An 18,832-nucleotide genomic window follows, 5' to 3' on the forward strand; every position below is an offset into this window, starting at 1 on the left:
ACCTAGGGTCTATCATACAGAGTGAAGTAAGTCAGAAAGAGAAAAACAGATACTGTATGCTAACACATATATATGGAATCTTAAAAAAAAAAATTATGAAGGACCTAGAGGTAGGACAGGAATAAAGGCGCAGTCATAGAGAATGGACTTGAGGACATGGGAGAAGGGGAAGCTGGGACGAAGTGAGAGAGTGGCATGCACATATACATGCTACCAAATGTCAACCAGATAGCTAGTGGGAAGCAGCCGCACAGCACAGGGAGATCAGCTTGTGCTTTGTGACCACCTGGCGGGGTGGGATAGGAAGGATGGGAGGGAGTCACAAGAGGCAGGGGATATGGGGATATATGTGTACATGTAGCTGATTCACTTTGTTATATAGCAGAAACTAACACACCATTGTAAAACAATTATACTCCAATAAAGATGTTAAAATATTATATATATATATATATATATATATATATATAGTCTGGAAGCAAAAAATCTTTATTTTTAGAAAATCTATGTGTTTTTCTTAAGTAGGTGCTTATACATGCTTTATTCTGAAAGAAAAAGCTTATACATGCTTTATTCTGAAAGAAAATAGTTCAGAATTCGAACTTTATTTCCTATATTTTTAGAAATGGTAACACTTAATGTGTTGAAAATTTTAAGTACTTTACTATTCTCAGTTAAGGGAGTTTTGTATTTATCAGTTTTCTTTAGAAATACTTTTTTTAGTGAGCAAGAAAATACCAGTATAATACTTAGCTATAGGAATGATAATTTTAGGAGTTAACACATTTCAGCAATTTTTGTCAAGATGATATATCAAAAGTGTATTCTCTCTGATATTAGTTTTTTATTTAAATTAAAAATGCTTATGCAAGCAAATCCATTTAGGAAACATTGACTTATGCAAAGTTACCTAAGAGAAGGATTTTCATCGCCTTTAATAAGCTTAAATGCTTTATAACTCACCAAGAAGGGATATTATATGCAAAATTTCCCAAACATTTGATTTTAGATCCTTCTTTGCTGGAGAATCTCCTGGGGTGGTGATTTGTCTAATGCATTTTAGGACATGTCACTTTAGAATGTGCTTTATACAATTACAACCTTTAGAAGTTAATCATGATATTTCAAATATAATAATTTGTATATAACTGCAAAAATATCTTCCAACTTGCTGTGTACTTACAAAAAAAAAATAAAGTCTTCAGAAATATTCCAAGTAGTTGTGCTATATATTGATTTTGCTTGTTGAAGCCCTCATTCTTCTATGTGTCATTGAGAATAACATGAGAACATTTCAAATTTTATCCTATCTGATATTTAAATCTACACCTATAAAAATTTAATTTTGTTCTGTCTTATTTGGCTAGCAAAATGGTAGGTTCAAATATCCCTCATGTTTCTGTATATGTAATAATGCGTCTGTTTTTATATTGCCTTCCTTGTTTAAACCAGGTGCCTATTCTTTAAAAACTGTATAAATAGTAGTATTCCTTCTTTTCATTCAGATATTTTTTTCAGGGCCTTTGTTTTTGACAAAGCAAGAAAGCGATGCCTCTGGTTCCCTTTCAATAGCATGTCAAGTGGAGTGAAAAAAGAGTTTGGCCATGAATTTGACCTCTATGAAAACAAAGGTAACTTGCTTCTCCCTAAATATTTCGTAATGAAACAAAGTATAAAATATATGTAATTGCCCTCCACAGTGCACTTTCTAACTGATTTTTCCATTATATCATGGATCTATTATGCAGTCAATTCATCTATTAAGACAGATGACACTACTGCCTTGACTATTTTCAGTATGGTACTTTAAAGAGAGCTTTTCCCAAATTTTCCATAGTTAGATTATCCCCCCCCTTTGTTTATTTCTAGTAACATCTCCTGGAACTGATATTCTCCACAGTCATTTTAGAAAGTGCCACCTTAAGTTATTAGTTTAAGACATTTTATATAACAGCAAATTTTGAGTTTACTAAAGTATTCTAAATTTTAATAACTTTGGATAATTAATCTAAGTTATAGTGATGATTGCTGATAACAACAAAACGTGGAGGTTTTGAAAAATTAGTTGGATCTATTTCTAGTTACATACTTCTAAAAAATCTTTGAAAGAATTGAGACCATATTATTAATTTGTCTACTTCGGTAGTTTGATATTATATTCACAAGGTGTTTATTTTGTTCAACAGTGGATTTATAATAATAAAATAATTGAAGAATGTTTACTAACTGTGTATTTTACAGAATAAATCTCTCATTACACAAAATAATAATCCTGAATTATGTTTATGATAATACTATTTATTTCAATTTTAATGTTTTCTTAAATCATACTGTGTTTTTTATTAAACTTAGGTATTTAGTAATATACACAGACATTTCTTTGTTAATAGGGAAAATGTTTAAATGAAATTAAAATTAATTCATGTTAGAAAATAAGATAATCTCTATACACCCCAATAATTCTGTAAATCCTAAACATAATTCATAATCTAGTATAAAACCATCTTTAATCTTCTAGGTTGCTAACAACTGTATACACTATTATTGGATAGAAATATACAGCTTGTTTCAATTTGATTGTCCTATAATTTAGCAGCTGATCTGTTAGCAAAAATATGAAAATAATAATCAGCATAATGTAATTATTACATACACACACAGACACAAAAACCCACACAATTTTACTGATGTAAAGACAAATCAGTTATTTCCATTATCTTAAAGTAACTTTTTGAAGTCAATATACGTTTACAAATTTTTGTTTTTAATATGTTCTTAAAATGGTCTGTGAATTTGAGCAAATCATTATGCTAAATTAAATTTGCCTGTCCAGTTAAGTATATAGAATAATCTACATTAAGTAGGTAGACTAATCTCTACAGTTATCCAGGTATATACTCACAAAATTAAAACTCCTCAATGGTCTTTTTTGTTTGTTTTGGATTACTCTGAAATGTATTATTTTGAAAATATTAGTAGAACTTTTAGGCAAGAAATTTCAATATGATTTGTGATGGTTTCTAAGCATTACTTAAAGATTTGAATGGAATTTTATCATTTTTATTTTTAATATACACAGCAGATATGTTACACATAGTGATAACATTTTCCTCTGCTTTCTTCTGATAGACTACATTAGAAACTGCATCATCGGTAAAGGAGGTAGCTATAAGGGAACGGTATCTATCACTAAAAGTGGCATCAAATGCCAGCCCTGGAATTCCATGATACCACACGAACACAGGTAAGAATAGCATGAAGAAAAGAGGATAGAGCCTCTCTTTTATAGGTGTGTTACCAATCCCAGGTTAGTGCTTCAGAATAATCCTACACTTCTATAATAATTTAGCCAACTTTGCAGAAGCGTATTAGGCCAAAGCTTATCTGAATTTGTAACTGATATTTAGCCAAAGAATAAAAAAATTATCATTAAGATGTAGTCTAACATTTTTTCACCTCAAAACCTCGATTTATAGATCTTGGTGTTTGGGAAGAAATAATAAAAATATAATTAAAAAAATTTTTTCCCTCTCTTTGCCTGCGAAGAGGCACAGCACTCTGCAGCTGGAGTGGAGAGGTTGCCTGTGATAAGTTGGAGATGGAACAGAGTCTGATCTTACATAACCAGGGCCCAAATGTTCTTTAACCATGGTGGTTCTCAAACCTGACTGCACATTAAAATCACCTGCTACAAGCCCTTAAGCAATCCTACCACCCGGTCATCAACACAGACCAATTAAATCAGAATCACCTGGCACCAGTATTTTTTTAAAAGTTTCCCAGGTGATTCTAAATCACAGTCAAAATTGAGAACCTCTGCTAAAAATTCATGCCTCAGATTGACCAACTTTCCCATTTCACCTAGTGCCTAATGACTAGAGAAAACTTCTTATTCCTTGGAAATTAAATGTCTATAGTGAAGACAAGAATTGTGTTCATTATAACAGATGAATGCTATTTAAAGATGAGTAAACATAATATCCATAGGCTCATTACTCTGAGAATTTTAATCCTCATGGAGGAGAAACATAGATATCTACTCACTAGAGAGGCATATATAGCCAGAGTTTTTCAAGATTTATTTCACAAAGAATTTTAACAGGAACTAAAGCAGTTTAAAACAGCTCTCCCTGGTTATTAGATGAATTGGAAGACTTAGTTTACCATGTGCCAAGTACCTTGTTGAGCAGTATACCTGGTTTATCTCATTTAATCCTCTCAAGAACCACAAAGTAGGTGATTTTGTTAGTTCTATTTTTTATATGGTGAAACTGAAGAGCAAAGATCCTTAGTAACTTTTCAAGGCCATGCACAACTAGCAAGTGGTATGGCCAGAATCTGAGGCCAGCCAGTGTCACTCTGTATCCTATGTTTTAACAACCCCAGGGCCTTAAACACCCAGCAAATCAGTAGGATACATGCTGTGACCTGTTTTTGCAATAGAGGTAGTAACTTGCTTGATGAATCCACTTTTTATTCCATTTCATTCATTCGGTGGGGGGCAAAACTATGCAAGATGATTTTACTTCAGTAAACAGAAACGGAATTCACTGGCCCACATAAAAAGAAAAAGAGTTGGTTGCTCTACACTGGGATCAAACCTGTGATTTTGGCCTTGTTAACAACAGCTAGCAAGTGTCCAAGCAGATCAGCTTTACAGTGTTTCAATAACAGAAAACAACTAATTTTTCCAAATTCATTACTTATGAATTACATGAATACCTCCAAAACGTAGTTTTATCTTTACATTACAAAACAAACAATGTAATTGGTTTTGTCCTCTCATAAGGATTTGCATGGTGTCACTCCCTGCATAGTGAGGAAAACATTTTGCTTAAATAGATGGATCTAAGTTTTTCATGAACAAAGGAATGGCGTTTGAAATCAATCCTACCCTGGTTGAGGAGAGTGCGTTGGATGACCTACTAGAGGTCTTATTTCAACCCAAATTCTCTATGATTGTCATTCTCTGCTACAGGAGTACATGTGAAATAGATCTCCCTGGGAACTGGCTTCCCAGTCCAATCAGCTGTTTTACCAACAAACATTTCCTTGTGATATAAAGCTTTAGGGCTGAGAGGACCTTGTACATTAATCAATTTTTTTTTTTATTCAATGGGAGAAACACATTTTCATCAATTAGCAACTTACTGGAATATCTACATGCTAGGTTAACACTTTTAAGTGTTAACTAAAGATTAACTCTATGGAAAATTGAAAGAGAAATATATATCTATATACGTCTGTCTAGAGGAGTGATTTATCGTCAACTCCCTAAATTGAAATATTTTACAAATGGCTTAATGGGAAGATGATGATAGATGATGAAATTAGTACAGAAGCTTAACTAGAAAATCAGGTGACCTGATATCTACATCTATATCCTTCACTGGCCACCCAGCATTCATTAAAGAAGCAGATGATGGAATGGATCAAGTTTCCTATGAACACAGTTCATATTAAAAGAAAAGAAAAGGTGGCCAGCACCCAGAAGATCTAATTTATGTTTCAAAGTATATTTGGATATAACTCAATTTTAAATATTCCTTCACTTATCTCTCTAAAAATAAAGCCTTGCTCACAAGGACAGAAAACCAAAAATAGGATATATGTGAGTAAAAGTTTATTACAGAGCCTATTGACTGGCACAGGGTGTGTGTGTGTGTAATAGGTTCTCATCAACATGTGTTGAATGAACACATAGAGTGCAAAGAGCAGGGCTAGGCTTCATCGCTTGGTCAAGTATGGGATACTAAAGAAAAGCAGACTGAAAACTTCAGAATACAAAAGAAAACCAGTTAATCGGGGTAAGAAGTCATATACACCAAAGACTGAAGAGAAGAGATGACCCAGACTGCTCTTTACCCTGCATGTCCTAAAGAGGAATGTGATATGAATTGATATAGAATTGTGGAAAGCAGCACACATTTTTCTCTTCATTTTTCATTTTTATTAACTCCAGTGGGAAAACTTTATTCATCTTTTAACCATAGCTAGTTTTGATTTCTACTTTATCTCTTTCCCTTCCTACTTGCATTTTTCCTACTAAAGTGTTGACTTATTCATTCACTACTTCATTTTTTAAAAATTAATTAATTATTGTCTGTGTTGGGTCTTTGTTGCTGTGCGTGGGCTTTCACTAGTTGTGACCACGGGGGGCTACTCTTCATTGCGGTGCACGGGCTTCTCATAGTAGTGTCTTCTCTTGTTGCAGAGCACGGGCTTTAGGTGTGCAGGCTCAGTAGTTGTGGCTCACGGGTTTAGTTGCTCCACAGCATGTGGGGATCTTCCTGGACTGGGGCTTGAACCTATGAACCCTGCATTGGCAGGTGGATCCTTAACCACTGCGCCACCAGGGAAGTCCCATTCGCTACTTCTTCACAGCTTCTTCTTTGCTTTACAAATCCCCTGGAAAGGTATATGTGTGTATATGTATATGTGTGTGTGTGTGTGTGTGTGCGTGTGTAACAAAATCTCTAAAACTGTAGATATTTTATATGTGTGCATTTAACGTGTTAAATCATTATTTAGTTTTTTAAACTTAATACATAAAATGATATAAAATGAAGCAGCTTATAATAATCTAATTGATTCCATTCATCTCGTAAGTGAAGTTGAAAACCCAAAGAATAAGTAAATTATCTAAGGGCTAGTGTCATCTACTAGTCGAGTGATACATATGGGGCAACAATGTAGATTTTTGTGATCAACAATAACTTATTTTCAGTACTATACCAAGCTTTTTCAGAAAATAGAGTTATAGGGGGATTTTCTTAGGTAAATTTGATTAATGCGGTACTTTATGAAAAAAATATAAAGTAAAAGTCAGTTTTCATTCTATCAGAAAAATGAGTATTTCATTATAAATTTACTATGAAAAATTGAAGAACTGGCAAAGTGAAAGGAAATAATTTTCACACAATGGCACAAAGATTATCTTAAATTATTCTGGAATAATGGGGCTAAAACTAAGACAAAAGATGACTTATTTTTCCTTTGAAAATTACTGTTAGGAACTGTTAAGTCATGATAAGTTTTCATTATATTATAATTTTTGTCAGTCATAAGATGTAATGTCTAATTTTTGTTCCCCAATATTTAAAATGCTAGTGAAGTAGGGATATAAACTCTTTATGTAAAGACATTTTGGCATTTCATGTTTATAATACTTAATAGATATCTTGAAAATGTTTGGTTAGTAGTAAGTCTCTTGGACTCTTTATTTTTGACCAATAATTTACATTTTCTGAGCACTTAACTCTGGTGTATTTCCTGTCCAAATTAAATAATTTCATTGCAAAATGTTGCTTGGTACCCAAGGCATGTGCATATTTATTTTATGCCACAGCATAACAAAAATGATTATTTCTTAACTAGAGGTTTCAATGGGTAGGAAACATATTTGAATGGTATTTACTGAGAGACTAAGATCTTTGGACTTCACTGTAATTTAAGTACCATTTAGATCTCAGAGGTCAGTAAAAGTAGAAATTAAGCTTTATAGCAAAAATTGAACTGAATATTGAAAATGTAACCGGATTTTCAAAAAGAAGTGCTTAGTAATGTTACCTATAGATATATATTGTTTACTTATGCTTTTTTTGTGTGCAGTTTAGCAGACACTTGCAGCATCATTGAGGCCAAGGTCACAAGCAGTACAAAAGAATAAAAAGGGCTTTGAACTCTTCTGCTCTTATGTTGAAGTACTGTGTGCTGGTAACAAAATTATAACCAGGGCATTAGACATTTTAAATGAAGGTAATATATTGCAGTCTGCATGCAATGGCCAACTATTATGAACTAAACCTGAAAGCACCAAGCCCCAGTCACAGGGAAAACTTTTAAAATGTTTAAAGAGAATAAGCATTTCTGTTTTTTACTATGACAGTCTAAAGACTACTAAGTGGAGTGTGTTTAATAACAGATGGAGTTTATTAAGTGTCAATTACTCTCTCATCTCTTTGAACTTCTCAGAACAACCACATAGGTGTAAGATGTTATAAGTTATGGCTATACTCAGTGTATAGGTAAGCTAGTAGGCTGAAAGAGGCTAAATTGCCTGCTGGGGTTTCCAGTTAGTAAGACAGAGCTGAAATTTGAGTCCAGATTCAATTTGTTTCTAGGCCCTTTGTTCCTGTTACTTTATCAATCTATTTCTCAATTGTGCAGAAAAAAGGGGGGCTATCATTCATAAGAAAAGCAATAAACAAACAAATAATTATCTCAGATAAGCAGTGTAATAGTGAGATTTCAAGGTCTAGGGCAGTGTTTCTGCAGTCCTCTCCTAAGTGGCTTTCCTCAATCATTTGCTGCCTTTGAGTGGAACTTTGAAATTGTGGTTCAAACAATGTCAATTAGGCTCTAGAATGATTGACTCTCAGTGAATCCAGAGATGAATCATTCTTAAGGCTGCTGAATACGAGAATTCAGTTAGGTAAATGTTTATAAAATTTAAGTATCTTAAGAATAGATGGAAATGACAGAATTCAAGTTAATATCTATGGAGGTCTGAGATAGAATAAAGGATTTCTCCACTTTTGGGAAAACATACCCACTAATTAGTAAAATTAATAGCCCCCCCCCAAAGTTGCATGCTCTTATACTGTAATGATTATCATTTTAAAACTAGCTTTTTGCCTTCGAGCTATCGGGGTAAAGACCTACAGGAAAACTACTGTCGAAATCCTCGAGGGGAAGAAGGGGGACCTTGGTGTTTCACAAGCAATCCAGAGGTACGCTACGAAGTCTGTGACATTCCTCAGTGTTCAGAAGGTAAATGAACCTGAATGCCATGTGGGGCACTCTGCTCTCCCTTTGTGTAAAACTGCAACTCACATTAAAGGTTAACAGAATTGAATCAAATCACAATGAATATGATGTTCATTCAATTGCAACTATAGATCATAATTCGAGCATTTTTATAGGATGTTTAAAAAACTGATTATCATCAGATTAATGCAAAATAATGGAGCAAGTTATCAGTTTGAATTTCAAAAGAGCCTCAGGTATCTCTTCGGGGAGAGTAAAAGTTTGGGCTTCCTCATCTGCTGTTTTGAGCTCATAATAGCTCAAAATCTGCTCCCATACATCACCTGAAAGGAGCAGAATGACACTTAGCCCTTTATGAGTAACGCTAATTCTACTCATCCAGAACCTGCTTCTGCAGAAGTTTTGTCAAAGCTATTCTGAAGTGGTGTGGCAAGGGTATATGGACCCAGAAGAGAATAAAGGAAGGGGATCACTGAAAGTCCGAGTGCCCTGTGTGTGTTTTGGTGAACCAAATTTGATACATAGTCTGGAACTGAATACCATTCAGAATGGTATCTGAAGAGATCAAAACAGTAGATCGCAGGCTGTCTGGAAGGCAGGCACTCTAAACCCATGTCTGTGTCTTCACCTCCTCTCACGGCATGAAAGGGCACTGTCCTTACTTTTACAGTGGAAACTGAATGACGGGCAAGAAGGAAGAGTAACCATTTCAGCATTGTATATGGTTTCATTTTTCTTGGTTATCTGGCTACTGAATAGCTGGCTTTTTAGTTCTGTCAGAAACTAAAATACTGAAAATCAAAATGAAACATGGATTGAATTCTGATCAAAATTTAGTAGCATTTTGAAGTACCTGGGGTGGGGATTACGGCTGGAATGCTGTCCAATTTTTATAGTAAGATATTTTACCTGTTTGTTATTAACCAAATATTTTTTGAACTATTTCTTCCATAATATTCATTAAGTATTAGGTTGATATTTATCACATAAAAAGGCCATTGTTAGCTAACTGTCACAGAGAAGGTGAATTTGTTTTCTGTTGTTAGTTAATTTAACATTCTTGAATTCATGTGCTAGAGCCAGTTCCATCTGTTTGTAAATTCTTACTTTCCATTCCATATCATATTCTGTTCACTATAACTTCTTCATTGTTTTTCTTTTCTTTTAAAAATAATAAACTGATCTGTGATAACGTTATGAATGTCTGTTTTGTATGAATAAGTCTGTAATATTTGTCTTAAATTTACACATGGAAGAAAACCCTGCTTTTAGGGAACTCTCCGCTATCACAGTTTTCTGAGGTTGAAAGTTATTGGCAAGGAGTTTTCTTTACTGGTTTTGTTTGATCTGGGACAGTGTTTTCAAGGGAAGGTAAACTGGTCAAACTTTAAACAGTTTAGCATTTACCTTGCCTGCCTAGTCTGTGGGGATGTGATTTTTCAACCCCTGATTTAAAAGAAGAACCTTCATCAAACTATATTGGCATATATCTAAAATGACAGGCAATGTAGAATAAATGTGATTAAAAAATAAATGCTTGGAAAAATTTCTGGTATTCCTTAGCTCATTAGGGTATACGTCCCTAATATTTTTTAATGATCTGAGGTCATCGCACCTCCCTTAGAAAAGGGCATTGATCATTAGTATGAATGGCACATGATGCTGTTGGTCATGGTGGCATTAAAGGTTGCACATATGCTTTTTCTGGAAACAGCTAGAAGTCTGAAAGAGTAGAATAACCCTCCTGTGAGAGAAGTAACCCAACACCTGTCCTATAGGCTAAACATATTTCAGGGACTGTGAATTGAGCTGTGATATTTAAATTCATGCTAACATAAACAATGTTTTAGCAGGATTTTAATGAAGAGGATCTAAAATAAGAAGAAGCATTGGCAATACATTAATGAAGAAAAATAGCTATTTATAAAATGGGTAATACAAAATATACAAAATAATGTTGATATGATGTAAATTTCTATTAAAATACATATATGAGGAAAAAGCCTCAAAATCCACAATGCTTAAATAGTATGATGGGTGAGACATTTTAATCTATGGATATTGTAAATGTCAAGTTCCAAAGGTTATATTATTATGGATGAAATATTAATGATCACATCATTTTGTATATTTTAAAATTAAATAAGAAAAGTATGTGGTCAACTTTGGACTGTTCTTTGGAAAAGGACAAGTAGAACAGTATATATTTTTTGAAAATTTTTTAACTATATTAAAATATTTGCTAAATAATCACCTGAAATTTGTCTGCAATTTTGGTTCATAAAAATATATCTGGTATTTAAAGATTAAAATTATTTTCTTTTAATTTAAACCTTTGAAATATATAAAGCATTCCAAAATGAATACTCGTTTATCACATTTAGAACCTTACATAATTATGTAAAGAAAATATTACCATTAATGTTTAATTCAAAGATTATGGAAAACAGAGGTATATAAAATTTGACTTCTTGCTTTAACATTTGCTTGGGATTTAAAAGAAAGCAATCACTAATCATTGAAACAGATTTTTAAAATGATAAGTATTCAAATAAATGCATTTTATTAAGCCATAATCATTATTTTTAAATACCTTACACATAAAATACCAAATAATACTGCCATAACTTTAAATGTGTAATTCCATACTCTGTGTGGCAAAAGACTTTTAAAAACAAAGATTTAAATAAAACAATTATTTATAAATGTGGATTTGTGAGACTATTCATATTTTAAACATTCAGTTTTGCTGAAGTAATCACTAGAGTGGATTTGTCTGAGAGGTATTTTCAAAATACCTGTTTTAGTCTGTAAACTCAGATCACTTGTGGTTTTATGATTGATAAAAATGGAACACAGTAATTTTTGAGTTTAGTTAGTATATGAGAAAGGTGTTAAATTAATCCTAGTTATATTACAATTAATGTGTAGTTTTGGGGGTTTTCTATTAACAATTAGAGCAGAACTATAATTAGAAAAAGGTATTCATTTACTTATGAACATAAACATTTATTTAGTTTGAGCTTTTGTGAACTGGGACAGTATTTTGCTTTTGTTTTTTTTTTTAAGGGAAGAACTTGCTGGAATGGTTAAATAATACACTGGCAACAATAGAGAGAGTCAAAAGGAAATACAGCAGGAGGTGCAGTCCTCACCCTCTTGCACTCCTATATAGATAATGCTTTCACCTGAGTCCTTGGTAGGTAGGTGGACTTGGTTTCCACCTATACGGCTTGACTTTGAGCTGGGAAAACTTAAAAGTCTTAGAATTCTTGAAGTTTGAGAAGTAAATATGAGTTCAAAATTTGCCTTTCTCGAAGTAATTTTTATGACTAACCTGATGGTTTGATGCAATGGAGAAACCACAAATTTTTCATCCTTGAATAAGATGGCCAGTCTCATTTCTCCTAGCTCCCAATAGGTGAGAATCCAACAGGCGGGCAACCTACTGCTATAAACAGGAGTGAAGAGGGTAATGAGGACAATACTGAGCAAAGGCAGGGAGACTGACTTTCTAAAAGTTTTGCTTTCAACCTATCTTAAAGTTTGACCAGTAAGAATGTGTAGGAAACAAGTTAAAATATGTAGGACAAAGAGGCAATTAGGGAGAATGGAAAGAGCGCTGGACTGTGGGTCAGAGGACCTATGTTCCAGGCACAGATCTGGCATTTTCTGTTTTAGGTAAGTCCCTTAAAACTTTTGTGAGCCTTGTTTTCCTCACTGCAAGGGTCAAATGATTTCTTATATGTTAAAAGTACTGAATAATCAAAGAATATGTAACTATAATATACTTAGCATCTCAGTCCTATCACAGGATTCACTTAATTCCCACCCCAACAGCAACTTTCATTGCCTTCGAAAATCTAACATTCTTTGGGTTAACTTTTATTATTTCTCAATCTCATTAGTTCTGCACCTGCATTCATAACTCTCTCTTCACTTCACTATAAACAGCATACTAATTTATGTTTCTGTACCGTTTATGTTATTTTGCCCCCTTATAGTTTATCCACATCTTATCCATCCTTCAAGGTCTAAGTAAAATCCATTCTCTCCTAAAAGCCAAACACTAAGAACTTTCAGAATTGAATAAATTATCTACAAACTTGCTACTCAATGTGAGGTCCAAAAACCAGCATCATCACCATCCTCTGGGAGCTTGTTATTAATGCCCCAGTCCTGACTCACTGAATCAGAACTTGCCCTTTATTGAACAAGATCTCAAAGTAACTTTTACGCACATTAAAGTTTGGAGAAGCACTGATCTACTGCTCATGCTGGAAAGCAGTCACCTTATAGAATCACCTGTTTCATTTGTGTAGCTATGTTTCCTTAAGAAAATTAAAAATTCTAAAGTTTCAGGAGAAGTGTTTTTAAATAATGCCCCAACACAGTTTCCCGGAAAATACTTTTATTCACTCTAATTAGAAAAGGATATACTCTTATAAACTGCATTTTCTGACTGAGACAAAATAGGTATATTTTGATTCCTGAGTACTATACAAGATTAGAAATTGTACGTGTGGATATTTTATCCCCTTATTTGTGATCACAGGATTCTATTCTACTCTTTCATTCAATACAAAGGAGCAAACAACAATGATCAATGTTGTATCGTTTTCTGTGAACATATCAAACCTTGCATTCTTTTTAAAATGGGAACTAAGTTTGTACCCCCATTCAGATGGAAAGCTGAAATGTGATACTACATAACCTATGTGGGATTGACCTTGGCCAACCAGAGCACCTTTATCAGTATGCTCTTGGATCCCTGTCATTTATATTTCAGGAGCTTACTGACTGTTGTCTGGGGGATCTCAGTATCAAATGAGAGGAAGCTGAATTGGTCCCTTGTCTTAGTTCATAGATCAACCTGCACGAAAAGAAGCAGATGGATCAGGCCAAATGGTTTCATGTTTTAGGGATTTAGTTATTAACGGCCTATTAGGTTATAAAAATCAAAGTTCAAAAGTGACGATTCTAATACTATATCCCGAACTTCTAAAAATACTCATTAGGCTAGATCCCGGTGGATAAAACTAAACACTGATATCTTTTCCCACTTCAGCTAATGTTAGACAATCAGTAATCACAAGATACAAATGATGTGTTTGGGGAAGTTTGCCGGATCTGTAGGAAAGCCAAGCAATGATTTATTCCACAGGATGCCTGCCGTGCTACAAATCAACCTGTCCATTTGAGAAGCCTTATTTTCAGCTAGTTGATGTGATTCAGAGTTTTCAGTGTGGTATAAGAGGCCAGCCAGAAGAGAACTATTAATTAACTTCACAGAGTCATCAACAATATCCAGCATAATTAGATCAACTTACACATTTTAAAAACAGTGAGTACAAGAAGTTCAATAGCAGGTCATGTTCTATCCTAAGTTAGATAAGTATGCGAGTCTGCTCAGTTATTCGATGTGGATACTCACTGATAGAAAGGAACCGTGATATCGTCCTATAAAATATTCACATTCTCAGATCTGTCTGGTCCTGATCTTGGCATTAACTGTAGAAGTGTGATGTGTACTCATTTTAAATTGTGTATTTTCTGTGTATGTGTTGCAGGGTAAGTTGAGAGAAGAGCACTATCGTGTTGACAGTATAGATATTGAGACCCCTGGCATTTTAGAACAACAAAGGGAAAATCCCCAAGGATTTTCAGTTTCTAGGTACCTTTTGGACAGTTATGAAAAAATTAGAAAGGCAGCATCTTGGCCCTATGGTAAATCTGTATGACACTAACTACGAAAATCCCATTTAAACTGTATGAAAAGTTCAGTAGGGAGTATTTTATACCACTATTAATGGATATTAAGCCCTAATTTAAAGTTAAAAGGGTATGTAAGTTTTTCTAAAAATATCCTTGCTAAATAGGTGATTTACTGTTCTTTAAATGGAACAGTGGTGTTCTTGATTTTGCTGTCAGAAGCAATTAACATGCCGTGCTTTAATTTTATTAGTTGAATGCATGACCTGCAATGGGGAAAGTTATCGAGGTCCCATGGATCACACAGAATCAGGCAAGATTTGTCAGCGCTGGGATCATCAGACGCCACATCGGCATAAATTCTTGCCAGAAAGGTAAAATACCACCAAATCCTGCGTCCAGTGATTCTATTTACAAACTGTTATTTGCCCCGTGGCAAATTACCATGGAAATTCTCCTGATGTAATGTTTTCCTGATAGTCTTGGGGCACAGGGATCTATGATGAGGTATATGAGAGTGCTGGCTTCACCTCCAACTGGGCTTGGCGGATTAGGTTAAGAGTCCCTGAAATCAGGATGGTCCTGAACACAGAAGCATCAGTGGCTGGAGAAGGAAAACAGTAATAGAAGCTTCCTCTTTCCCTTCCACAGCAGCAAAAAGAGAAAAGCTCACTCAATAATAAGCACTTTGACAGGCCCAAGCTGGGGAGGGCGGCATTATTGTTAAATAAAAGTGAATGTGAATCTCCTTCTAATGCCACACCTTCCGTGACTTAGGTAAAGTGGGGTCAATGTGTGACACCGTGATGCAGGTCATGCCCATAGAGGGGGAATGAAAGGTGGAGCAAACAATTCTTTGGCTGCTTTCTTGTGATGGATTTTGAAGTTGCCCATCTGGAAAAGTCAGGCAACCAAGTCTACTTTTCTCCTCAGGAGTAGGTTTTGAGTTTAAATGGTTTAAAAATTATGTGTATTTTGGCCCATTCATTTCACAGGAAACATTTTAGTTGAAAAAAATGTTTCCTTCTTTTTATTATAAAGAATAAAAATACAAATAACTACAGAAGAAGGTCTATCCCCACCTTTCTTCTGAAATTGCTGAAAGTTGTTTTTTCTTTCTTCTTTCTCTTTTTGTCTTGCTCTTCTAGATGAAATTAAAACTGCTTTGTTTTTTAGTGCATCTCTTGTCTTTTACGTGAGAGCAGAAGGAATATGGTAGCAATTAAAAACAACTCACCAATTCAGGACCCTGTTAATTTAAAGGGAGGTGGGTATAGAGAAAGTGGTGTGATGGAGTTTGTCTCTAGCTCTGCTGGAGGTGAGGGCATGACCCAGGAAGACTCTAGCTCTAAAATTGAGCTATCATTAGTAACATAGCTATTGAAACCTAACTTTCAGTTTGAACTTTAAGTCTGCCCTAGAAGAGGACCTGTTTTCTTAATGAGCATTCTACACGAGGTCATGTTTATGTAATCTGTCCTTAATTGGGCTTTGTAAGAAGGGGATTCAGTTTGGGACCTCAACCAGTGGACCGGTACCAAGTGGACCTAACTTATTAGCAAAGGGGATGGTACTCTGGCCTTAGTAGAATATGCACAGTAATAGATTCAGCAGTTAATGATTAGCAGTCCTTGTAAGGCAAAGCATAGAAAACCTCTTTCCTCAGCTAACAGTATCCGAGCTAAGTCAAAAGTTATTTTGTGAGCTGAGAGCTGGGTGGTGTTCCAGGCAGATTTACATGACACTTTTCTTGGTGTGGTTTGCAGATATCCCGACAAGGGCTTTGATGATAATTATTGCCGCAATCCTGATGGCAAGCCGAGGCCATGGTGCTATACTCTTGACCCTGACACCCCCTGGGAGTACTGTGCAATTAAAGTGTGCGGTAAGTTAGGGTCAAATTTATTGCTTCCTTTTCCTCTCACAGACTGGATCTAAGCAGGCGATTATTAGTGAGACAGGTTAACAACTATTTTACTTGATACTTTTACGTGTATAGGTTTTAACATTTTTAGAATGTGTTACATAATCCTACCCAATCTTTTGCATTTTCAGAGAGCCATTATTTTGAAAGAGATACACACACAAGTGCACACGTACACACAAAACATTTATACTTATGGTAAAGACAAACATTCTCATGTTACCAAGAAAAAGGGAAAAAAAATCTACAGAGGGAGGAAAACGATCAGGGATTATGTGCAGTATCGTAGTGTCATTAGGGCCATAAGAGCTAGGACCTCGGATTCTTACCTTCCAATCCTGTATCCTTTTCCTACCTATCCTCCCAGACATAACATGAGCTGTCAACTGACTATGCACATCTTCTGGTGAATGACAGAGGCTGCAATGTAGAAAACTAAGTCTAACAGGAGCTTCTCACAGACATCTTTAATCTCTAGTAGCTGGTCCTCACCTCTCTGGCTGCCCTTATACACAGCCTGCATTCTCTTTAAACCTGTTTTTTTTTTTGCGGTACGCGGGCCTCTCACTGCTGTGGCCTCTCCCGTTGCGGAGCACAGGCTCCGGATGCGCAGGCTCAGCGGCCATGGCTCACGGGCCCAGCCGCTCCACGGCATGTGGGATCTCCCCAGACCGGGGCACGAACCTGTGTCCCCTGCATCGGCAGGCGGACTCTCAACCACTGCACCACCAGGGAAGCCCTCAACCTGTTTTTTAGCAGTCCTACTATCCTTCTACATACTGGCCTTTACCCAACTTTCCTGAGTTTATGATAAAAGCTTCTTTTCTTACTTGCTTTGTGATATCCCTTTAAATCTTGGTCCTCTCCTCCACAGTTAACTCACACACTTTTATTCTTCTCTGAAATAATCCTGGATAATAATTAGACATAAACATGCTTTTATTTCTATGTGTACAGTCTTACTTTTTGAACTGGATCCTAAAATGCTTTCAAATCAGAATTGCATAAATTTAGTAAGGTGGAATCATGTTATAAATTGGCTGGCTAATATAAAGATATATATATAGAGAGAGAAAAATGTAAAGACATACAATCAGGTACCAGCACCCAGAATGATAAATATACAATTATGAGGCTATGGATAGGGATTTGCATATTTCCCTAGATTGGCATGATGAGGCTCTTTCTTTGAACAGACTTATTCAGTATTATCTACACTATGATACTGCCAAGGTAAATATCTCTCCACTTAGACCTGCTAATAAAAGGAAATGTTTTGGACGACTCAAATAAAACCCACAGAAAGGAGATGTGTCTGGCATATGTGAAATAACTGCAGAATCTGGAAGGCTCTCAATGTGAACACAGTGTTCCAAGGAAATTGAACCATCTGTTTGGTCCTTTAAAATAAGGGATGACTCTTGTGACAGTGTTTCTCCGTATAGATTGGTTAGTTCAATTCAATGAGTTTTTAAATCTTGTTAATCTGTCCATAATTCTAGACCAGCTAGGTACAATAAACCAATAGTTTCCCCTCCATTTTTCTTTTTGTGTGTGTTTTAGGCACTCAAAAATCGTCTCTGGAATAAGACCAGTATAAACAGACACACACGCACACACACACACACTCACATGCCTATTCACTGGCACGTTCACCTTTCAACTGGCATGCATAAGACTGGCTATTTTTAAAAGACATTGGGAGAGGAAAAAAATAGAATGAATATGACACTTCTAACTATTAGATAAATTTCTTTTTCTTTTCTGTCCACATTTAGCTATTTATACAACTAATGTGCAACAATTCTGACGGCTTTTTTAAACAGAGGGTGATGTTTATAGGATGCTAATTCTGAGAAAATGGTGGCAGAATTTGTGACCCAAACCTATATACAGTATATAGTATATACAACCTATATAGTACATACAACCTATATAGTATTAATATATACAACCTATATACAGTATATAGTATATACAACATGATGATTAGGGGGTGCTGAACCTCCTGGGTTCCTCTGTATCCGTGAGTTCATCCAACCTTGGGATCATGTAGTACTATAGCATTTACTATAGAGAAAAACAGCGTATAAGTGGACCCATGCAGTTCAAACCCATGCTGTTAAAGGGTCAATTGTAGTTAAGATAAAAATATTTTCAGCTTTGGGAATATTTTAAAAATGTTTTATTACAGGACAGATTTTAGTTTCTAATTTATATAGAGAGACTATATTTTTATTAAAATTAATGAAATAAAGTGACATTCAGGAATTTTGGAAAGCATAAGAGAGAATGTCTTCCAGATATTTTGGCTTATACATATAGTAAAGGCTACAATGCAAAACTAAGGAATTTGGTGATGGTTTCAATTGTGTATTAATTTTCGATTGCTGCATAACAAATTATCAAAAACTTGGTAGCTTAAAA

The 18,832-nt window shown here is 35.0% G+C and overlaps 1 protein-coding gene across 4 annotated transcripts in view; it reads left to right on the forward strand.

Annotated features, from left to right (window-relative positions):
* HGF (hepatocyte growth factor) overlaps positions 1–18,832 on the forward strand; it is an 81,580-nt gene that overhangs the window by 18,572 nt on the left and 44,176 nt on the right. For 2 of the 4 annotated variants that reach the window (XM_032643751.1, XM_032643747.1), the window contains exons 4-8: positions 1,519–1,631; positions 3,130–3,244; positions 8,630–8,772; positions 14,735–14,855; positions 16,248–16,366. In XM_032643751.1, the coding sequence (XP_032499642.1) occupies positions 1,519–1,631; positions 3,130–3,244; positions 8,630–8,772; positions 14,735–14,855; positions 16,248–16,366 (611 nt within the window). The remainder of the gene's footprint in view (positions 1–1,518; positions 1,632–3,129; positions 3,245–8,629; positions 8,773–14,734; positions 14,856–16,247; positions 16,367–18,832) is intronic. The other 2 variants (XM_032643749.1, XM_032643748.1) reach the window with 1 other exon arrangement.

Source organism: Phocoena sinus, chromosome 9, assembly GCF_008692025.1.
Source record: "Phocoena sinus isolate mPhoSin1 chromosome 9, mPhoSin1.pri, whole genome shotgun sequence".
NCBI classification, from domain to species: domain Eukaryota; kingdom Metazoa; phylum Chordata; class Mammalia; order Artiodactyla; family Phocoenidae; genus Phocoena; species Phocoena sinus.